This window comes from Grampus griseus, assembly GCF_964374135.1.
Source record: "Grampus griseus genome assembly, chromosome: 10".
Classification (NCBI taxonomy): domain Eukaryota; kingdom Metazoa; phylum Chordata; class Mammalia; order Artiodactyla; family Delphinidae; genus Grampus; species Grampus griseus.
The window spans coordinates 48510145-48526991 of NC_139004.1; the positions used below are offsets into that span (position 1 = coordinate 48510145).

The 16847-nt window shown below is 36.7% G+C and overlaps 1 protein-coding gene across 4 annotated transcripts in view; it reads left to right on the plus strand.

Moving 5' to 3' along the window:
* Window positions 1-16847, plus strand: part of CMC1 (C-X9-C motif containing 1) — a 76828-nt gene that overhangs the window by 11349 nt on the left and 48632 nt on the right. For 2 of the 4 annotated variants that reach the window (XM_082663984.1, XM_082663986.1), the window contains exon 2: window positions 10247-10336. In XM_082663984.1, the coding sequence (XP_082520110.1) occupies window positions 10247-10336 (90 nt within the window). The remainder of the gene's footprint in view (window positions 1-10246; window positions 10337-16847) is intronic. The other 2 variants (XM_082663985.1, XM_082663987.1) reach the window with 1 other exon arrangement.

Consider the following 16847-nt stretch of genomic DNA (forward strand, 5'->3'; position numbering starts at 1 on the left):
AGGGATAGAACCTGTGCCCCCTGCAGTGGAAGCGCAGAGTCCTAACCACTGGACCTCCAGGGAACTCTCAAGTCTGTTATTTCTGATTTAACACCAAGAGTATAGAAAATCTAAAGCAATATTTATATGATTCTAGAATTTTCTTTGCCATATGTTTTAGAAGAATGATCAGAAGGAGTTCTTGCAAGCCATTTAAAAAATGTTTCTGGAGGAATATTATAACCTAGAATTTATAATATAGGTAAATTTAGGTAATCAGTATTATAATTTACTTATGGAAAAAATGGTTCAGTATCACAAAGCTATGTCTTTATTCAGGGAGCTAATTTAAAAAATTAGTGCTTTATCTAAGACCACTGCAAGATGTGTAGAGAAAGAGTGGGTTCATCAGGACACATTATAGGTGAGTTGTATAGATTAAAACTGTATGAGTGAAAGGAAGAGATCACATTCTGAAATTGATTATATACAGTAGATCAGCATATCACAGTATTTCTTCTAATCTGTTCAGTAATAATACTGTCAATTACTGATGCCTAAATATGGTTTTCACTGTAGACAAGGAGAAAAGAAGTGTGTGGAGACTGCCCCAGTTTTATTGTCTTCCCTCCAAATAGATACCAGCTTTCCACTCACAGGATGTGTCACAGGCTCTTCAAATTCAGCTTGTCTACCCTGAACCACCTGGGGTTTCTTTTGTCTCCCTGTCTCAGTGAGTGGTCACATCATTTCATTTGGAGCCAGAAAACTGGGAAGCTCGCCTTGACTCATCCTGGTTCCTTAGTCCCCTCAGGTCCCACCACTCCTCCAGAGCCTCCCTCTCAATCTGTCCTTTTCTCTCCACCCATACTTGCAGTTCCTTCTGTATGCTAGTGTTCTTTTTCTCATCTTATAGCAGCTCTGGCAAAGCTAAGGAAAAGGAGAAGGCATAAATCAATAATGTAGGCCAGAGTTCAGCAATCTGTACCCTGGGCAGAATCTGGTAAGGCCTGTAGGCTGTGAATGGTTAGTAACATTTTCAAAGGGTTGTTAAAAATAAATAAATAAATAAAAGGAGTATACATGACTGAGGTGGTTTGTAGCCTACAAAGCTTGAAGTATTTACACTCTGGTCCTTAACAGAAAAAGTTTGTTGACCCCCTGGCATAGGCAGTGAAAATTGGGATACAGTTATAGGTGTAGTAAAGAGCAAGAAGTCATGTGAACGTCTTCATATCATTATTTTGAAATTTTAGATGAAATGGATAGTTTCCTTGAGAAATACAAACTTACTAAAAACTGCAACTGACTCAAGAATAAATAGAAAGCCCTTAGAAAATTGTATCAGTAGTTAAAACTCTCTTTGCGTCTATCTCCCACACACGTACATACTCCCAAACCCTGACTAAACCAGGTAAACACACACATGTACACATATACGTGGCAGGATATTGGCTTATGTGATTGACTGTTGGGCAGGTCTGAAATGTGTAGGGCAGGGTGTCAGGAAGGGCAGCTCTGGAACTCTTGGTCATGAGCCAAAGCTATGGTCTGCAGGTGGAATTCTTTAGGAGAATCTCAAGTGCACTCTGAAGGCTTTTCAACTGATTGAATCAGGCCTACTCAGATTTTCTAGGATGATCTTCCTAAAGTCAACTGATTAAAGATGTTGATCACATCTGCAAAATACCCTCCCAGCAACAGTTTGTGTGAATACCTGGGGACTAGCACCTCACCAAATTGACCCATAAAGCTGACCATCACAGGTGGTTTCTACCAAACTTTCAAAGGACTGGTAATAATCTTGATTTTTATACAAAGGGGTCCAGAGAATACAAAAAGAAGTCCCTAATGTATTGTTTAAATAATGTGACTTTGATACCAAAACAACACAAAGATAGGAGAGTAAAGTCACAGGCAGATCTCAACATGAGGATAACTTCAAAAATTCTAAGCAGAATTTGAGCACTCAAGACAGGTGCTGCTGGTTACTACTCACTGTTCTTCTAAAAGACATAGACAGAATTGAAAAAGAAAGGTACAGAGCTTTCCTGATGATTGTCTATATAGAAATTGGAGGACTTCCCTGGTGGCGCAGTGGTTAAGAATCCGCCTGCCAATGCAGGGGAAACAGGTTTGAGCCCTGGTCCGGGAAGATCCCACATGCTGCAGAGCAACTAAGCCCGTGCACCACAACTACTGAGCCTATGTGCCACAACTGCTGAAGCTTGTGTGCCTAGAAACCACGCACCACAACGAAGAGTAGCCCCTGCTTGCCACAACTAGATAAAGCCCTTGCGCAGCAATGAAGACCCAACGCAGCCAAAAATAAATAAATACATTTATTTAAAAAAAAAGAAATTGGAAGAGAATCTATTGGCAGAGTATTACAATTAATGAGAATTAAGTAAGGTTGTATTGGTTACAAGGGCAATATAAAAAATTTTGTTGAACCTACCTACCAGCAATAAATAATTACATATTATTTATGAAAAGATACCTTTCCTGATAGAAATAAATCTAATAAAAGATGAATAGTCTCTCGAAGGAGAAAGTTATAAAACTTCTTGTCTACTTAATTATTTAATTTCTGATAGTTAACTTGTTAAAATCACCCACTGTGAGTATAGATTCGTATCATGTTTTAATGTTAACATATTGTCAATTGAAGTAAAATATATATATATATATATATATATATACAGTGAAATTTACAGATTGTGAGTTTTTTTTAAAATTTATTTATGGCTGCTTTGGGTCTTCATTGCTGCATGAGGGCTTTCTCTAATTGCGGTGAGTGGGGCTACTCTTCATTGCGGTGCGCAGGCTTCTCGCTGTGGTGGAGCACGGGCTCTAGGCACGCGGGCTTCAGTAGTTGCGCACGTGGGCTTAGTTGCTGCGCGGCAGGTGGGATCTTCCCGGACCAGGGCTCGAACCCAAGTCCCCTGGGTTAGCAGGCAGATTCTTAACCACTGCGCCACCAGGGAAGCCCAGATTGTGAGTTTTGATAAATGCATATACCCCAAACAGGACATCCCTCAGAGAATATCCGTCTCAATGCCCATGGATAACTACTGTTCTGATTTTTATCATTGTAGATTAGTTTTGCATGTTCTTTTTTTTTTTTCCCAACTAACTTTTGGTGTGTTTTTTAAAATTTTTATTTATTTATTTATTTATTTTGCGGTACATGGGCCTCTCACTGTTGTGCCTCTCCCGTTGCGGAGCACAGGCTCCAGACGTGCAGGCTCAGCGGCCATGGCTCACGGGCCCAGCCGCTCCACGGCATGTGGGATCCTCCCGGACCGGGGCACGAACCCGTGTCCCCTGCATCGGCAGGCGGACTCCCAACCACTACGCCACCAGGGAAGCCCAGTTTTGCATGTTCTTGAATCCTATGGTATGTACTCTTGTGCCTGGCTTCTTTTTCTCAACATAATTTTTGAGATTCACCCAAGTTGAGTAAACCAGTAGTTCATCCTTTTGTAGTGCTAAATAGTATTCAGTGGACATTTAGGTTGTTTCCAGTTTGGGGCTATCATGAATAATGCTTCTATAAACTGATTTGTACAGGTTGTTTTCTGGACATATATTTTAGTTTATCTTGGGTAAATGAACACCTAGGGAGTGGAAAATAGGCTGGGTGTATATTTAACTTTATAACTTAACAAGCAGGTTTCCAAAGAAGTTTATCATCTCACACTCCCGCCTGCATGTATGAAAGTTCCAGTTGCTCCATGTTTCTTCCTTACATTTGGTGTCATTACTGTTTTTCATTTTAGTCATTCTGGTGGGTGTGAAATGACATCATAGGTTTCATTTGCATTTTCTTAATGACTAATGATTTTGAGCACCTTTTCACGTATATATTTACAGTTTTGTGTATCTTCTTTTTGAAGTGTCCACTATAGCCTTTTGCCTCTTTTTTATTGGGTTGTTTCTATTTTTGTTATTGATAATTAGGAGTTTTTTAATATATTCTAGAGTCAAGTCCTTTGTTAGATACATATATTTTGCCCGTTTCTAATTGGATTGTTTTCTTATGGTCGAGGGTAAGCAAGTCTAAATATTCTGCAAATACATAAAGATCTTCTCCTGTGATTTCTTCTAGCAGTTTTTTTCCCTTAACTTTTTATTTTGAAATAATTACAGACTCACAGAAGTTATAAAAAATACTAATGTGTAGAGTCTCTTGTGCCCTTCACCTTGCTTCCTCCAACAGTGAAATCTTACATAACTGTAGTACAAATATCAAAAGCAGGAAACTTGACGTTGGTACAATACTGTTAACTAGACAGTAGACCTTTTCGGTTTTCACCAGTTTTTATATACATGCATATGTTTGTGTGTATGGTTCTATGCAGTTTTACTCCATGTTCCTGTTCTTAAAGGGAAAGCATTCAGTCTTTTACCATTAAGTATAATGTTAGCTATAGATTATTTGCAGATTCTTTGTTAGATTGAAGAAGTTCCTTTCTAGTCCTAGTTTACTGAGTTTTGTTTGTTCATTTTTAATGAATAGCGTTGAATTTTATGTTTTTTTCTGCGTCAATTGATGTGATCTTATGGCTTTCCTTTTTTACACTGTTAATATGATAGATCACATTGGTTGTTTTTCAAATAGTGAACCAACCTTGCATCCTTGGAATAAAGCTCACTTGGTGTGGTGTATTTTTCTTTTTATACATTGCCAGATTTGATTTGCTAATATTTTGTTGAGGATTTTTGCATCTGTATTCATGAAGGATATTAGGGCTTTTTTTAAAAAAAATATTGATTTGCTTTTGGTATCTGAGTAATGCTGTCCTAATAAAATGTGGTGGATTCAACCAACTGCCATTGTGTAATATTGTAGTACCCATGTATTGGAAAAAGTCTGCGTATAAGTGGACCCTCACAGTTCAAACCCGTATTGTTCAAGGGTCAACTGTATTGGTTTGAGACTTTAAATATGAGCATTTATTGCTATAAATTTCCCTGTAAGCACTGCTTCAGCTTTGTCTTACAAATTTTGATATGTTATGCTTTCATTTTTATTCAGGTCAGTGTATTCTTTTACTTCCTCTTTCGACTTATGAATTATTTAGAAGTGTGTCATTTAATTTCCAGGTGTCAGGAGGTTTTCCTGCTATCTTTCTGTTACTACTGTCTGGTTAACTCCATTCCACTTGATTTATCTGTATGGTTTCTGAATTTATTTCTTAGTTTTTTTAAGTGGTTGTTCTAAAGATTACATTATGCATACATAGCTTATCACAGTCTACTAGCATCAACATTTTATCTTTCAAATAAAATGTAGATATCTTACTACCACCGAAGTTGCTTTATCCTCTTTCCTTTATCCGGAAGTCATCTTTAATATTATCTCTATATACATTGAGAATGCTATAATTTTTGCTTCTGTCAAAAATAATTTTTAAAATTCGAGAAAAGAATAGTTTATTACATTTATTCTTTGTGTTGTCCTTTCTTCATTCCTGTTGTTCTGAGTTTCCTTTTGTTAATATTTCCTTCCTGTCTGAATAACTTCCTCTAGCCATTCTTTTACAACAGGTCTGCTGGCAAGAAATTACCTTAGCTTCCTTTCCTCTGAGTTATCTTTATTCTGTCTTCAATCCTGAAAAACATCTTTTCTGGTTATAGAATTTTTGATTGACAGGTCTTTTCTTTTAGTACTCAAAAATACTGTGACACTTCCTTCTGGCCTCTGGTTTCTGAAGAGAAAGCCTTTGTCTTTTGAATTTTTGTTCTGCTATATTTCTCTCTGATGCCTTGAAGATTTTTTTTTTGAATTTTATTTTTTTATACAGCAGTTTCTTATTAGTCATCAATTTTATACACATCAGTGTATAAATGTCAGTCCCAATCGTCCAATTCAGCACACCACCATCCCCTCCCCACCGTGGCTTTCCTCCCTTGGTGTCCATACCTTTGTTCTCTACATCTGTGTCTCAACTTCTGCCCTGCACCTTGAAGATTTTTCTTTCTCATTTTCTGAAGTATGATTATGATTTGTCTGGGTGTGTATTTCTTTAGGTTTTTAACTGTTTTCTTGAATTAATAGGTTTTTGTCTTTTGACTAGTTCGTAAAAGTGTCAGTCATTTCTTCAAATATTTTTTCAGCCCTGCATTCTTTTTACCTCTTTTTCTGAGACTGTGGTAAAATCAATGTTAGATCTTTTCTTCTTGTCTTGCAGGTTCCTGAGCCCCAGTTCATTTTTTAAAAAGCCATTTTCTATTTTATAGATTGGAAGGTTATTATTGAATTATTTTCTAGTCCTCTGACTTTTTATTATGTCATTTCCATTTGATTTTTGTATATTAATCTTGTATCTGGAAGCCTTGCTGAACTCATATACTAGTTCTAGTAACTTTTTGTAGATTCTATTGGATTTTCTATATAGACAATTATATGATCTTTGAGTAACTATGGTTTTATTTTTTCCTTTTCAATCTGGAAGCCTTTTATTTTTCTTGCCTTATTGCACTGGCTAGAACATCCAGTATAATGCTGAATAGAAATGGTAAGAGCAGACTTCTTTATCTTTTGTTCCCTGTTTTAGGAGGAAAACATTCAGTGTTTCACCATTAAATATGATATCAGCAGTGGGTTTTTCTTTAGATGCCGTTTATCCTGTTGAGGAAGTTTCCTTCTGTTCCTACTTTACTGAGGGTTTTAATTAGGAATGGATATTAGGTTTTTGTCAAATGTATTTTCTGTGGCTTGTCATAACCACGTGTCTTACCTTCTTTAGTTTTTAAATATGATGAATTACATTTCTTGACTTTTGAATATTAAGTGAAGCTTGCAATCCTGGGATAGACCCCACCTAGTCATGAGGTATTATCCTTTTTTGTATTGCTGAATTCAATTTGCTCATCTTTTGTAAAGAGTTTTACATCTGTATTCATGATGGGATATTGGACTGTAGTTTTCTTTTCTTGTAATGTCTTACAGGTTTTGGTATCAGGGTAATGCTGGCTTCAGAGCAGTTTTCTGAAAGAGTTCGTATGGAATTGATATTATTTCTTTCTTAAATGTTTGGCCACATTCACCAGTGAGGCTCTCTGGGTCTGGAATTTTTTTGTGAGAAAGCTTTTAACTACAGATTCAATTTTCTTAATAGATACAGGGCTCTGCTGGTTATATGTCCTTTTGAGTTAGGTTTGGTTATTTGTGTTTTTCAAGGAATTTGTCCACTTCATCTTCGTTGTCAAATTTATTGACCTACATTTAAAGATCACTTAAATACATTATTATTATATAAAAATGTGTATCATTTCTGATCTTTGTGACCTCCCTTTTTTACTGGCAAGGTGGTTTATCAGTTTTAATAATGTTTTCAAAGAACCAGTTTTGGTTTCATTGCTTTTCTTTATCATTTTGCTTGTTTATTTTGGTTTCTATTTCATTGATTTATGCTTAGGTTTTATTATTTCTTTCCTTTGCTTTGTGTTTCTTTATTCTTTTTCTAATTTCTCAAGGTGGAAGATTAAGTCATTGATTTAAGACTATCCGTTTTTTCCAGTGTAAACTTTTAGTGCTATAAATTTTTCTATCAGTACTGTTTTAGCTGCCTCACACAAATTTTGATATATTTTCTTTCATTTCAAAATACTTTCTAATTTCCCTTTTCATTTCTTCCTAGACCCATGGGTTATTTTAAAGTGTGTTATTTAGTGTCCAAATGTTTGAAGATTATCAAGAGATCCTTTTGTTACTGATTTCTACTTTAAATACACCGGTGTCAGGGAACATACTTTGTATGATTTGAATTCTTTTACACTTATTAAGATTTGTTTCCTAGCCCAGACTATAGTTTATCTTGGTAAATATTCAGCTGTTATTGAGTGGAGTATTCTATAAACATTAGGTCAAGTTAGTTGATGATGTTGTTCAAGTACTCTACAGTTTTAACATGTAAATTTAAATGTATGTTTTCTAATATGCCTTATATATTTACACTTGTACATCATGGATTCATTTTATTTGATCAGAATACATTCTCTATTACTTCTTGTGGCAGATTTTATTTTACAAAGAAGGTTACAACAGTATCTTCCCTCTCTCAGGCTCTGTGTGATGTGGCCCTCCCTCCACTGGAGTGTAGGCTGAGCCCAGTGACTTGAAATCAACATATAAGGTAGCAGGAACAAGGCTGCATGGCTTCCACAACAGGCTCAGAAAAGGCCACCTACCCACTGTACCCTGTGTAGATGATTTGGCCTTTCCAGTCCACACATCAGATAAATATGTGAAGAAAGAAGTCTTCTTGGCAGTAAATCCTCCAGCCCCAGCTTTTGTGGCTATTGAAGTCAGGGCCTGTGGCTGGAGTCTTCCCAGATGAGCCCCAGACACAGAAGCAGAGAAGAGTCACTTCTGCTCTACCTGCCTGAACTCCTGCCCATGGGCTCCCTGTGCATACAGAAGGATTCTTGTTTTCCATCACCACATTGGATTAGTGGCTTGGTTTGTCACACTATGATAAAGATCATTTCTTTTTCGGTGGGGTTGAAAGAGAGAAACTTTTCAGTTCTTACATATCTGAAAATATCTTTAATTTCACTCTTAATTGGCTCTGGAATTCTTGGATATAAAGTAATTCTTTCTGAGAACTTTGATGTTATTTCATCATTATCTTCTTGCATCCACATCTTGCCTGTGAAACACGATGTAAATCTGGTCCTGTTCCTCTGTGTGGTGATTTTTTTTTTCCCTTTAGAAGCTTTTAGGATTTTTGAGCTTCAGATATTTCATCAAAGTGCATTTAGGTGACCTATGATTTGTTTCTTTCTGAGAACTCATGTCTTTTTATTTGCTTCAGTATATTATATTTATTTGAAAATCTTATTTTCTTTACTCTTTTCACCCTCTTAGGAGTTGTTTACTTCTTGATTAATTACAGTTGGGTTCTCCTTTTCACTGTGTTGTCCTTCAACAAATTTAGGTGATTCTTGGCTGTTTGGTTGTTGCTGATTTTGTTTGCTTTTTGAGATGCCCTCTTACCCTCTCTACAAATACTGTATCACTTCATAGCTGCATCCAGAGGATGTTGGGAACCAGGAAAAGTTTAGGGGTTCCTGGTCTTAAGTGTCACTAGATAGATACTGAGAGACTTTCTGATCTTATGGAGATAAGTGCCTGTATTTACTTATTTTACCTGTGGTCTGAAGGCAGCAGAAGAGTGACCTCCTTTGGCTCCTGCTGTGGTATTTCGACCACTAATGCTTTGGTTTCCTCTAGGGATGTCTCCTTCTCCCCGTTTCTGCTGCTTCAGAGCGTGGAGCATGCTTCCTACCTTTTTTTTTTTTTTCTTTTATGCATTACGCGGGCCTCTCACTGCTGTGGCCTCTCCTGTTGCGGAGCACAGGCTCCGGACGCGCAGGCTTAGCGGCCATGGCTTACGGGCCCAGCCACTCCGTGGCATGTGGGATCTTCCCGGACCGGGGCACGAACCCGTGTCCCCTGCATCGGCAGGCGGACTCTCAAGCATTGCGCCGTCAGGGAAGCCCGCTTCCTACTTTTGGTATCAGTTTTTTCCTGGGAAAAAACTCTGGGGATAAGATTGCCTCCTTTAATCTGATCTCATCTGCCTTTTGCCTTTCAGAATTCCTGATCATTTGGAGGATACTTACCCCTTTGGATTTCAGGGTTCTCTAGGAATTTGAGGAGCAGGTGGGAGTTTGGAGCAGGTGCTTCGGCTGCTGTGTTAGTCTAACTGAGGTAGTTCTATTTAAAGTGCACAGAAACCTCCTGTAGTTTGTTTTTCTATGCACACGAGTTCCACTTTTTCTTCTTCTGCCAGCTCTTTCTTAAGCTACCCTTGTTACTGGGTGGAGAAACTACTCACATGTCTCTTAATCTTGGATCTCTTCATCTATCCTTGGATCTCAGTACTGTATTGCTAAAAATCCTCTTTTTGTGGATTATATGAATTAAAAAATTATAACACTTTATGACTTTAATTTTGCCAAGACTACATGGAATGTGTTATCAAATAAAAGTGTTGCAACATAGTTTGCAGAATGTTTTAGAAAGATGTTGCCTACACCCTCACATTTTTTCTTTCATATATAAAACAATATTTAGAATGATTTTCAGCGACTAAAGAGTCACAATTTCATGAGGTCATAGAAGAGTCACTTTTTAATATATTTGCCTAGGCTTTTATTTTAAGTAGACCAGAGTGCTTATTTTTCCCCTAAACTGGTGATTTACCTGAGACTTTACTATATTAAAGGAAGATCTTTTTTTTTTTTTTTTCAGAGCAGCATCTCAGACATGTCGAAAAAGATGTTTTGATCCCCAAAATAATGAGAGAAAAGGCCCGAGAGAGATGTTCTGAACAAGTTCAAGGTAAGATTCAAATATTCATATGAAGATCAAATACGTTTTTTATAACATGATCTGAATTTAATCCTTAGCCTTGGAATCAAGTAGTCAATGAATTAATATGTATGAATTGCTTCTTACCCTTTCACTCAGATACCAGTATTTCAGCTTTCAGAACTTCCAGGCAGTGTTCAATTCATTTACAATTTAAAAATATTCTCCCAGATTCCTAGTAAAAAGCATTTTTTCCCAGATGTACAGTTATATAGAGAGAAAAACTTGTATTCATATTTTGGAGAAACAAGTTATTCTGGTGATTCTGATAGGGAAAGAAGAAACATCAAATGTAATGTGTGCCTGTTTTTCCTCTATCAACATATTCATATAGGAATATAGTCTAAGATGATTTTCTTTGGCGTTGTTGTCTATTATTGAATTGTTAATGGAATCTCAGTAGTACTTACAAGTCTTTTAAAAAACTTTTCTATATTCTACATTTCTGAGCAGAAGATATTTATGTAAATGCATGCACTAGACACCCACATATGCATGTATTCTTTGAAAAATGTTTTAATATAAAATATGCCTGTATTCTATAAATCTAGAGATATGTTGATTAATATGTAATATTATAGTGAAAAATACAAAGGCGTAGAAGATGAAAAATGAGGCCATAAATGGTGGGTAATTAGAAAAGCAGATAGCAGTATTATTGTAGAAATGTTTTTTTAATAAAAATCTTCCTCTTGGGGGCTTCCCTGGTGGCGCAGTGGTTGAGAATCTGCCTGCTAATGCAGGGGACACGGGTTCGAGCCCTGGGCTGGGAAGATCCCACATGCCGCGGAGCAACTAGGCCCGTGAGCCACAACTACTGAGCCTGCGCATCTGGAGCCTGTGCTCCGCAACAAGAGAGGCCGCGATAGTGAGAGGCCCGCGCATCGCGATGAAGAGTGGCCCCCGCTTGCCACAACTAGAGAAAGCCCTCGCACAGAAATGAAGACTCAACACAGCCAAAAATAAATAAGTAAATAAATAAATTTAAAAAAAAATCTTCCTCTTGGAATGTCCATGGCAAAGAAACAGTGGTAAAATTGTGCTGACGTGGACTGTTTTCCCAGCATCCCTTGTAGCCTTCGTTGAGGGACCACAGTAATGTTTAGTGGGGCTGATGGGCTGCAGTGCCCGGCAAGTTTCTCTGCGGGAAGCCAGGCTGTGTCAGCTGTAGTTTGGGGACTGTGTCAATAACATTTGGGTGCTAGGCACATTTCTGTCCCTTAGATGCTATCTCCTTAGAGAATGACCTCTGGGACTGATGGACAAAGGCAATAAAAGAATAGTTCCTCAGAATTGACATTGTGTGATGGTCATTTCTTTTTCTTAAATGATTTATCATGAGCTATTCCCATTTTAAATCCACCTATAAATCAGGTTTGAATTAAATCCATCTGTAAATAAATTTATTAACAAGTTATCAGTAATTTATTAGTATCATTTGATGGTCTTGGTTTCATTATGAATTAGTTGTATAATCAGAGCACCTTCTTTTCCCCCACCCCCAGATGGCAGGAGAAGTTACTCCGTTGGCACCTGCGGGTAGGGTTCAGTGCACACCTGGCGTCAGCGGGTGTCATGCTGATGGTCTCAAGAGGTAACCCTCCACCTGCCTCATAGGACTTTAAAAAAATATCCTGATTCAGGTGAGGGAGGATAAAACTTAAAAATGGATAATAAAATTATAGGGTTTTGTAACATGTTATTCTGATATCTAGAATGAAAGAAAGCTAGATAACTCAATTACAGATTTCTTACATGATTCAGATGAAAATGTGAAGTGGTCGAGTTTGGGTTTCAGAACTACCTTTGCTTTGCTCTTAGGCAATGAAACTTTGGTCTTTGAAATGAAAGAAATAGCGTATAACTTTAAAATATTTGTGTTACACACCTATTACTTTGTAATGGTACAGAAAAGAAAATGTTTAGTTTTTGCTTCTTTATCAAAACTTAAGTTGCTTAGGATGTTGATCTTTTTTTTTTTTTAACCATATTTAAAATCTTCTGAAGACTGAAAGCATCTTAAAATTTGAGATCCATTTGAGTTATTTCAATGCATTTGTCCCTACTAGAACACGTTATAACAAATGATCTTTGAGTATTTGAATTTTTATAGATATCATATATCGATTTTTTGTCAGGCCATATGGTCCAAAACAGTGTTTTAGAATCTAAAATTGATTATTTTATAAAAGAATGATCTTCCTGTTTAACCATGTGAACTAGGAGAGAACATAAACTGGCATTGCTCAAGTGGGAGCAGAACAGCTACGTTTAAACTGAACAATAAGACGGAATTTAGAATCAGAACACTTCCATTGTGGTTTATTTACTGTTTATAGCCTTTGTTTTATTAAATAATTACAGGATTTTACATAAAAGCATTATGCATCCTAATTGTACAGTTCTTGAGTAAAGATATAGGAATTCTAATAAGTGATCTGATTTTCTGTTAAATTCCTGAAACATGATTATGTAGGAAAGCTTTTCTGTTTGATTTTATTTTATTTTTTCATGTCATTTCAACCTGGCTGATCATAAGAATTGGGTCAGGCTGCCAGCAACTTAGGTTTGTGAAGGGAATGGAACAGCTTTTCCAGTGACAAAGAGAAATGAAATCACTTTCAATGAAAAAAAGGATGCCTCATTATAGTCACCAACAGCAGTTATTGACAGCTACACTTCCTATTAACAAGGAGCATTTAACTAAGAGTTTGGCTGTTGGATCTTTGGACTTGATCTAATTTGCTAGCATTAATTAGTTTCTTTTGAGCACAGACACTTGGTGCTCACAGCTATAGATTTGGAGGGCTAATTAGGATAGAAAATTGAACAGAATGGGGTAAGGCATTAACCTTCAGCCATTACCAGCTGGGACACTGATAAAGACCACAGCATCCAAATGCTCCCTATTGATGTGAGAGTACCCTAATGAATATCAATTTCAGCCAGGTTGCTATATTCTTACTAGTTCTCTCTTCATTATAAGTTTTAACCAGCTTCCCTGATCCCTTCATTATCTATATGTACACTATTGGGTTTTTACTCTACACTGATTTAGTCTGCATTGCACATTTCACCTTATGTTTAAACACACTTAAAATTTGTCTTAAGTAGTGGATAATGTTTAGAATGTTTCATTGTTATAGCCCCTGATACTTCTAAAATTTAACTTTTATCTATAATTACAAGATTCTAATTCTACAGTTAATTTTTATGAAGTCATGGTAACCTTGCCATTTCCATATAATGAAAATTATAACCTGAAACAAGAAAGTCTCAGCTTTTGGGTGACAGTTAAGCAGTGTTTGTAGTAAACTGGTGTCAACTTGAGAATCTTTGTCTTTATAAAATAGATTTTTTTTGTTTCCTTTTGAAGAGAAAAAGAATGCTCATCACTTTTTCCTTTATAACTTAGTTTTGATTTGATGAATAAAGATGGCTTGACTTGGGGATTAGATACAGAATTGAGAATCTGGATCTCACTACTACATAAACTTTCACAAGATTATAAACTCTGTTGGTAAAGCATACATCAAAAGAAAGGCCGTTGAACAATGGATTTAAATAGAAAACTTCATAATGTTCTTCTTTTGCCAGTGGTATTAGTGGCAGTGAGTAGAGCCACTAAAATAAACGACCAAAGTAACACAATGAATGCTGAATACGCTGGGAATGGTACAGAAGAAAAATTCTAGAATGGCCACCACCTCCCAAAAGCCAAAACAGAAGTCCCCTTCCATCAAGTGTGATGGTGGAATCATTGCTTTTTCTTGAATCGGGGACTTACCAATGTGTAGTGTTTTAGGAGGATGGTTTGATGACCTCTGGAGGCTACTTCCTGCTCTGTGACTTTTCCCATGTGTTTGACTCTTCACTAATTTAATGATTTATATTTTCTATGTTAGTAATATTTTAAAAAATATTGTTTGTTCATACATAATGGTAAAGTATGCATTCTAGTGCTATAAATTTTTTTTTCTGGAAATAGAGACTTCATAAGAAAAAGAGTCACCGAATTGCTGTGTTTTGTAAAAATTCATTGTATTTCTTTGCTTTTTTGAAATGCATAATTGGCATTTGATATAACATCTCTATGCTGAGTAAAGAAGTTTGCCTTAAAAATAGTAAGAACCTTTTTTTCTTTTTGTTATGACAGATCAAGACCAGAAAAGTACTTTGACATCAGGGGTGGCCTGGAACTTTCTTTAACCTGGATATATTCTCCAACTCATTCCTTTCATCCTTTGGGCCTTCTTTTATCATATTTCAATGTTTCTTTTGTATCATTGTTTTCTGTGGCAGTCTTTTTGATCTACTGGCCAATAGGTAGGATTGGTTCTAAAGGAATTGTATAAAGTATAAGGAAGCATGGATTGTTTATTTGACACATCACAGAACTGTCGTTAAATAACACAGAAGCTTGATAAAATGCCTGCCGTCTTTATCAGTCACACACAACTGAAATATGTTATATTTTGCTAAATTCCAAAGATGGATGAATTAACACAAAAAGAAATTCAAATTAAGAATGCTTAGGATATTCTTTTTTTTTTTTTTTTTTTTGCGGTTCGCAGGCCTCTCACTGTTGTGGCCTCTCCCGTTGCGGAGCACAGGCTCTGGATGCGCAGGCTCAGCGGCCATGGCTCACGGGCCCAGCCACTCCGCAGCATGTGGAATCTTCCTGGACCAGGGCACGAACCCGTGTCCCCTGCATCGGCAGGCGGACTCTCAACCACTGCGCCACCGGGGAAGCCCCAGGATCTTCTTTAGGATATTTGCAGGCAGAGAACTATCAAGACATCATTAAAACAAATTGGAGGGCTGCAGACTGTAAATGGTCAAAGTAATCAATCTTCTATCCAACTCTGTTACCTGAACCTGCCCAGAGCTTTTCATTTGTTGTTTGAATTGTACGTGTATTATCACATGTATTTTTGCCATTTAACCGGTTCACCAATGTTAAGTTACACTGATGTAGAGATTCAACACATCTTTAGACTGGTTTGGATATGTTAGGAGGATAATATATAAAATCACAAAATATGAGTATCTTTTATGTATAAGAGTATGTTATATATTCTAAGAAATATAAAGAGATTTAAGGCACAAGTCCTCTTCTTTGGACCTACACTGGTCTGGGTCAGGGTCCGCAAGATCACCCCTGAGTTCGGTGATTTCCTACAAAGACTCAGTACTAAGCATATAGTCATACTGATGGCTAAGATTTATTAGAGCAAAACCAGCAAAGGGAAGAGGCACATGGGACGAAGTCCAGAGGAAACCAGGTGCAAGCTTCCTAGAGTTCTCTCCTGGTAGAGCCACTCAGCGTGAGTTTAATTCCACCATGGTTGAATTGTGACAACGTGTGAAATGTCTCCGGGGGAACTTGTTAGAGACTCGGTCCTCAGACTTTTAACTGGGAGTCAGTCAATGTGGCAGCCTCTGCATAATATGTACCAAAATTCCAGACTCCCAGAAGGAAAGCATGTGTTGAACTCAAACCACGTGGTTTACCCAGACAGTTTAGGCGCAGTGAGCAGCTCTCATCAATTAGGGAATGGTGGGAATGCTTCCCAAATCCAGGTTCTGACACCAGCTAAGGGCCAGCCTTGTAAGCAGGCCTGTCTAAGGAGAGCGGTGTCAGGCCTGCCATGGTAACTCTTTTCTGCACATGGACACAGTAAAAGTTATTATGTATTTAATAACTTTATAATACTTAATTAAATAATTGTGTTCAGTCAAAGTTATTATGTATGTCTGTTGGGCTGATGTCATGCCAGTGGCATCACAAATAATAGACCTCTGTCAGTCACAAGTACAGCTGAATGATTTTTAAAACTGAACGAAGTATATGATATGGTCATTGCTCATTGACTTAGTAGTTCTCAGTTACATTTATTAATTCACACTTCTGTTGTAGGACTTAATGATTGTCTTGACTTATTGGTATTGTTTCTGAATAATGGCAATTTTGTAATAAAATTATCTGTAATTGGACATTAGTACTCCTCTTGAATAAAATGGCTAGTTCTTCTTTCACAAAGAAAGGTGCAGTATGTTTTAGTTTTAGAAGTTAAGTTAAATTTTTTTTTGAATTTTATTTATTTTTTTTATACAGCAGGTTCTTATTTGTTATCCATTTTATACATATTAGTGTATATATGTCAATCCCAATTTCCCAGTTCATCACCCACCCACCCCACTTTCAGCTAAATCTTTAATTGACTAAATTAGCAGGGAATATTGTCAGAGCAGATGAATCTAGTGTTTTTAACAACTGATTTATGCAACTCATCTCTGAAGGTATAAGAGTGAAAAGTCTACATTTGAACACAAAACCAAAAAATTACATGGCTTGAAACTTAGAAGTATTTGTTAAAATGAGTAAATATTATTAATAAAAATGTGAGTTATAACTTCTATCAGTATTAACAAGTGTGTATTATTTTCCTAGTTTCCTAGCTATTCGACTTTCAATTAT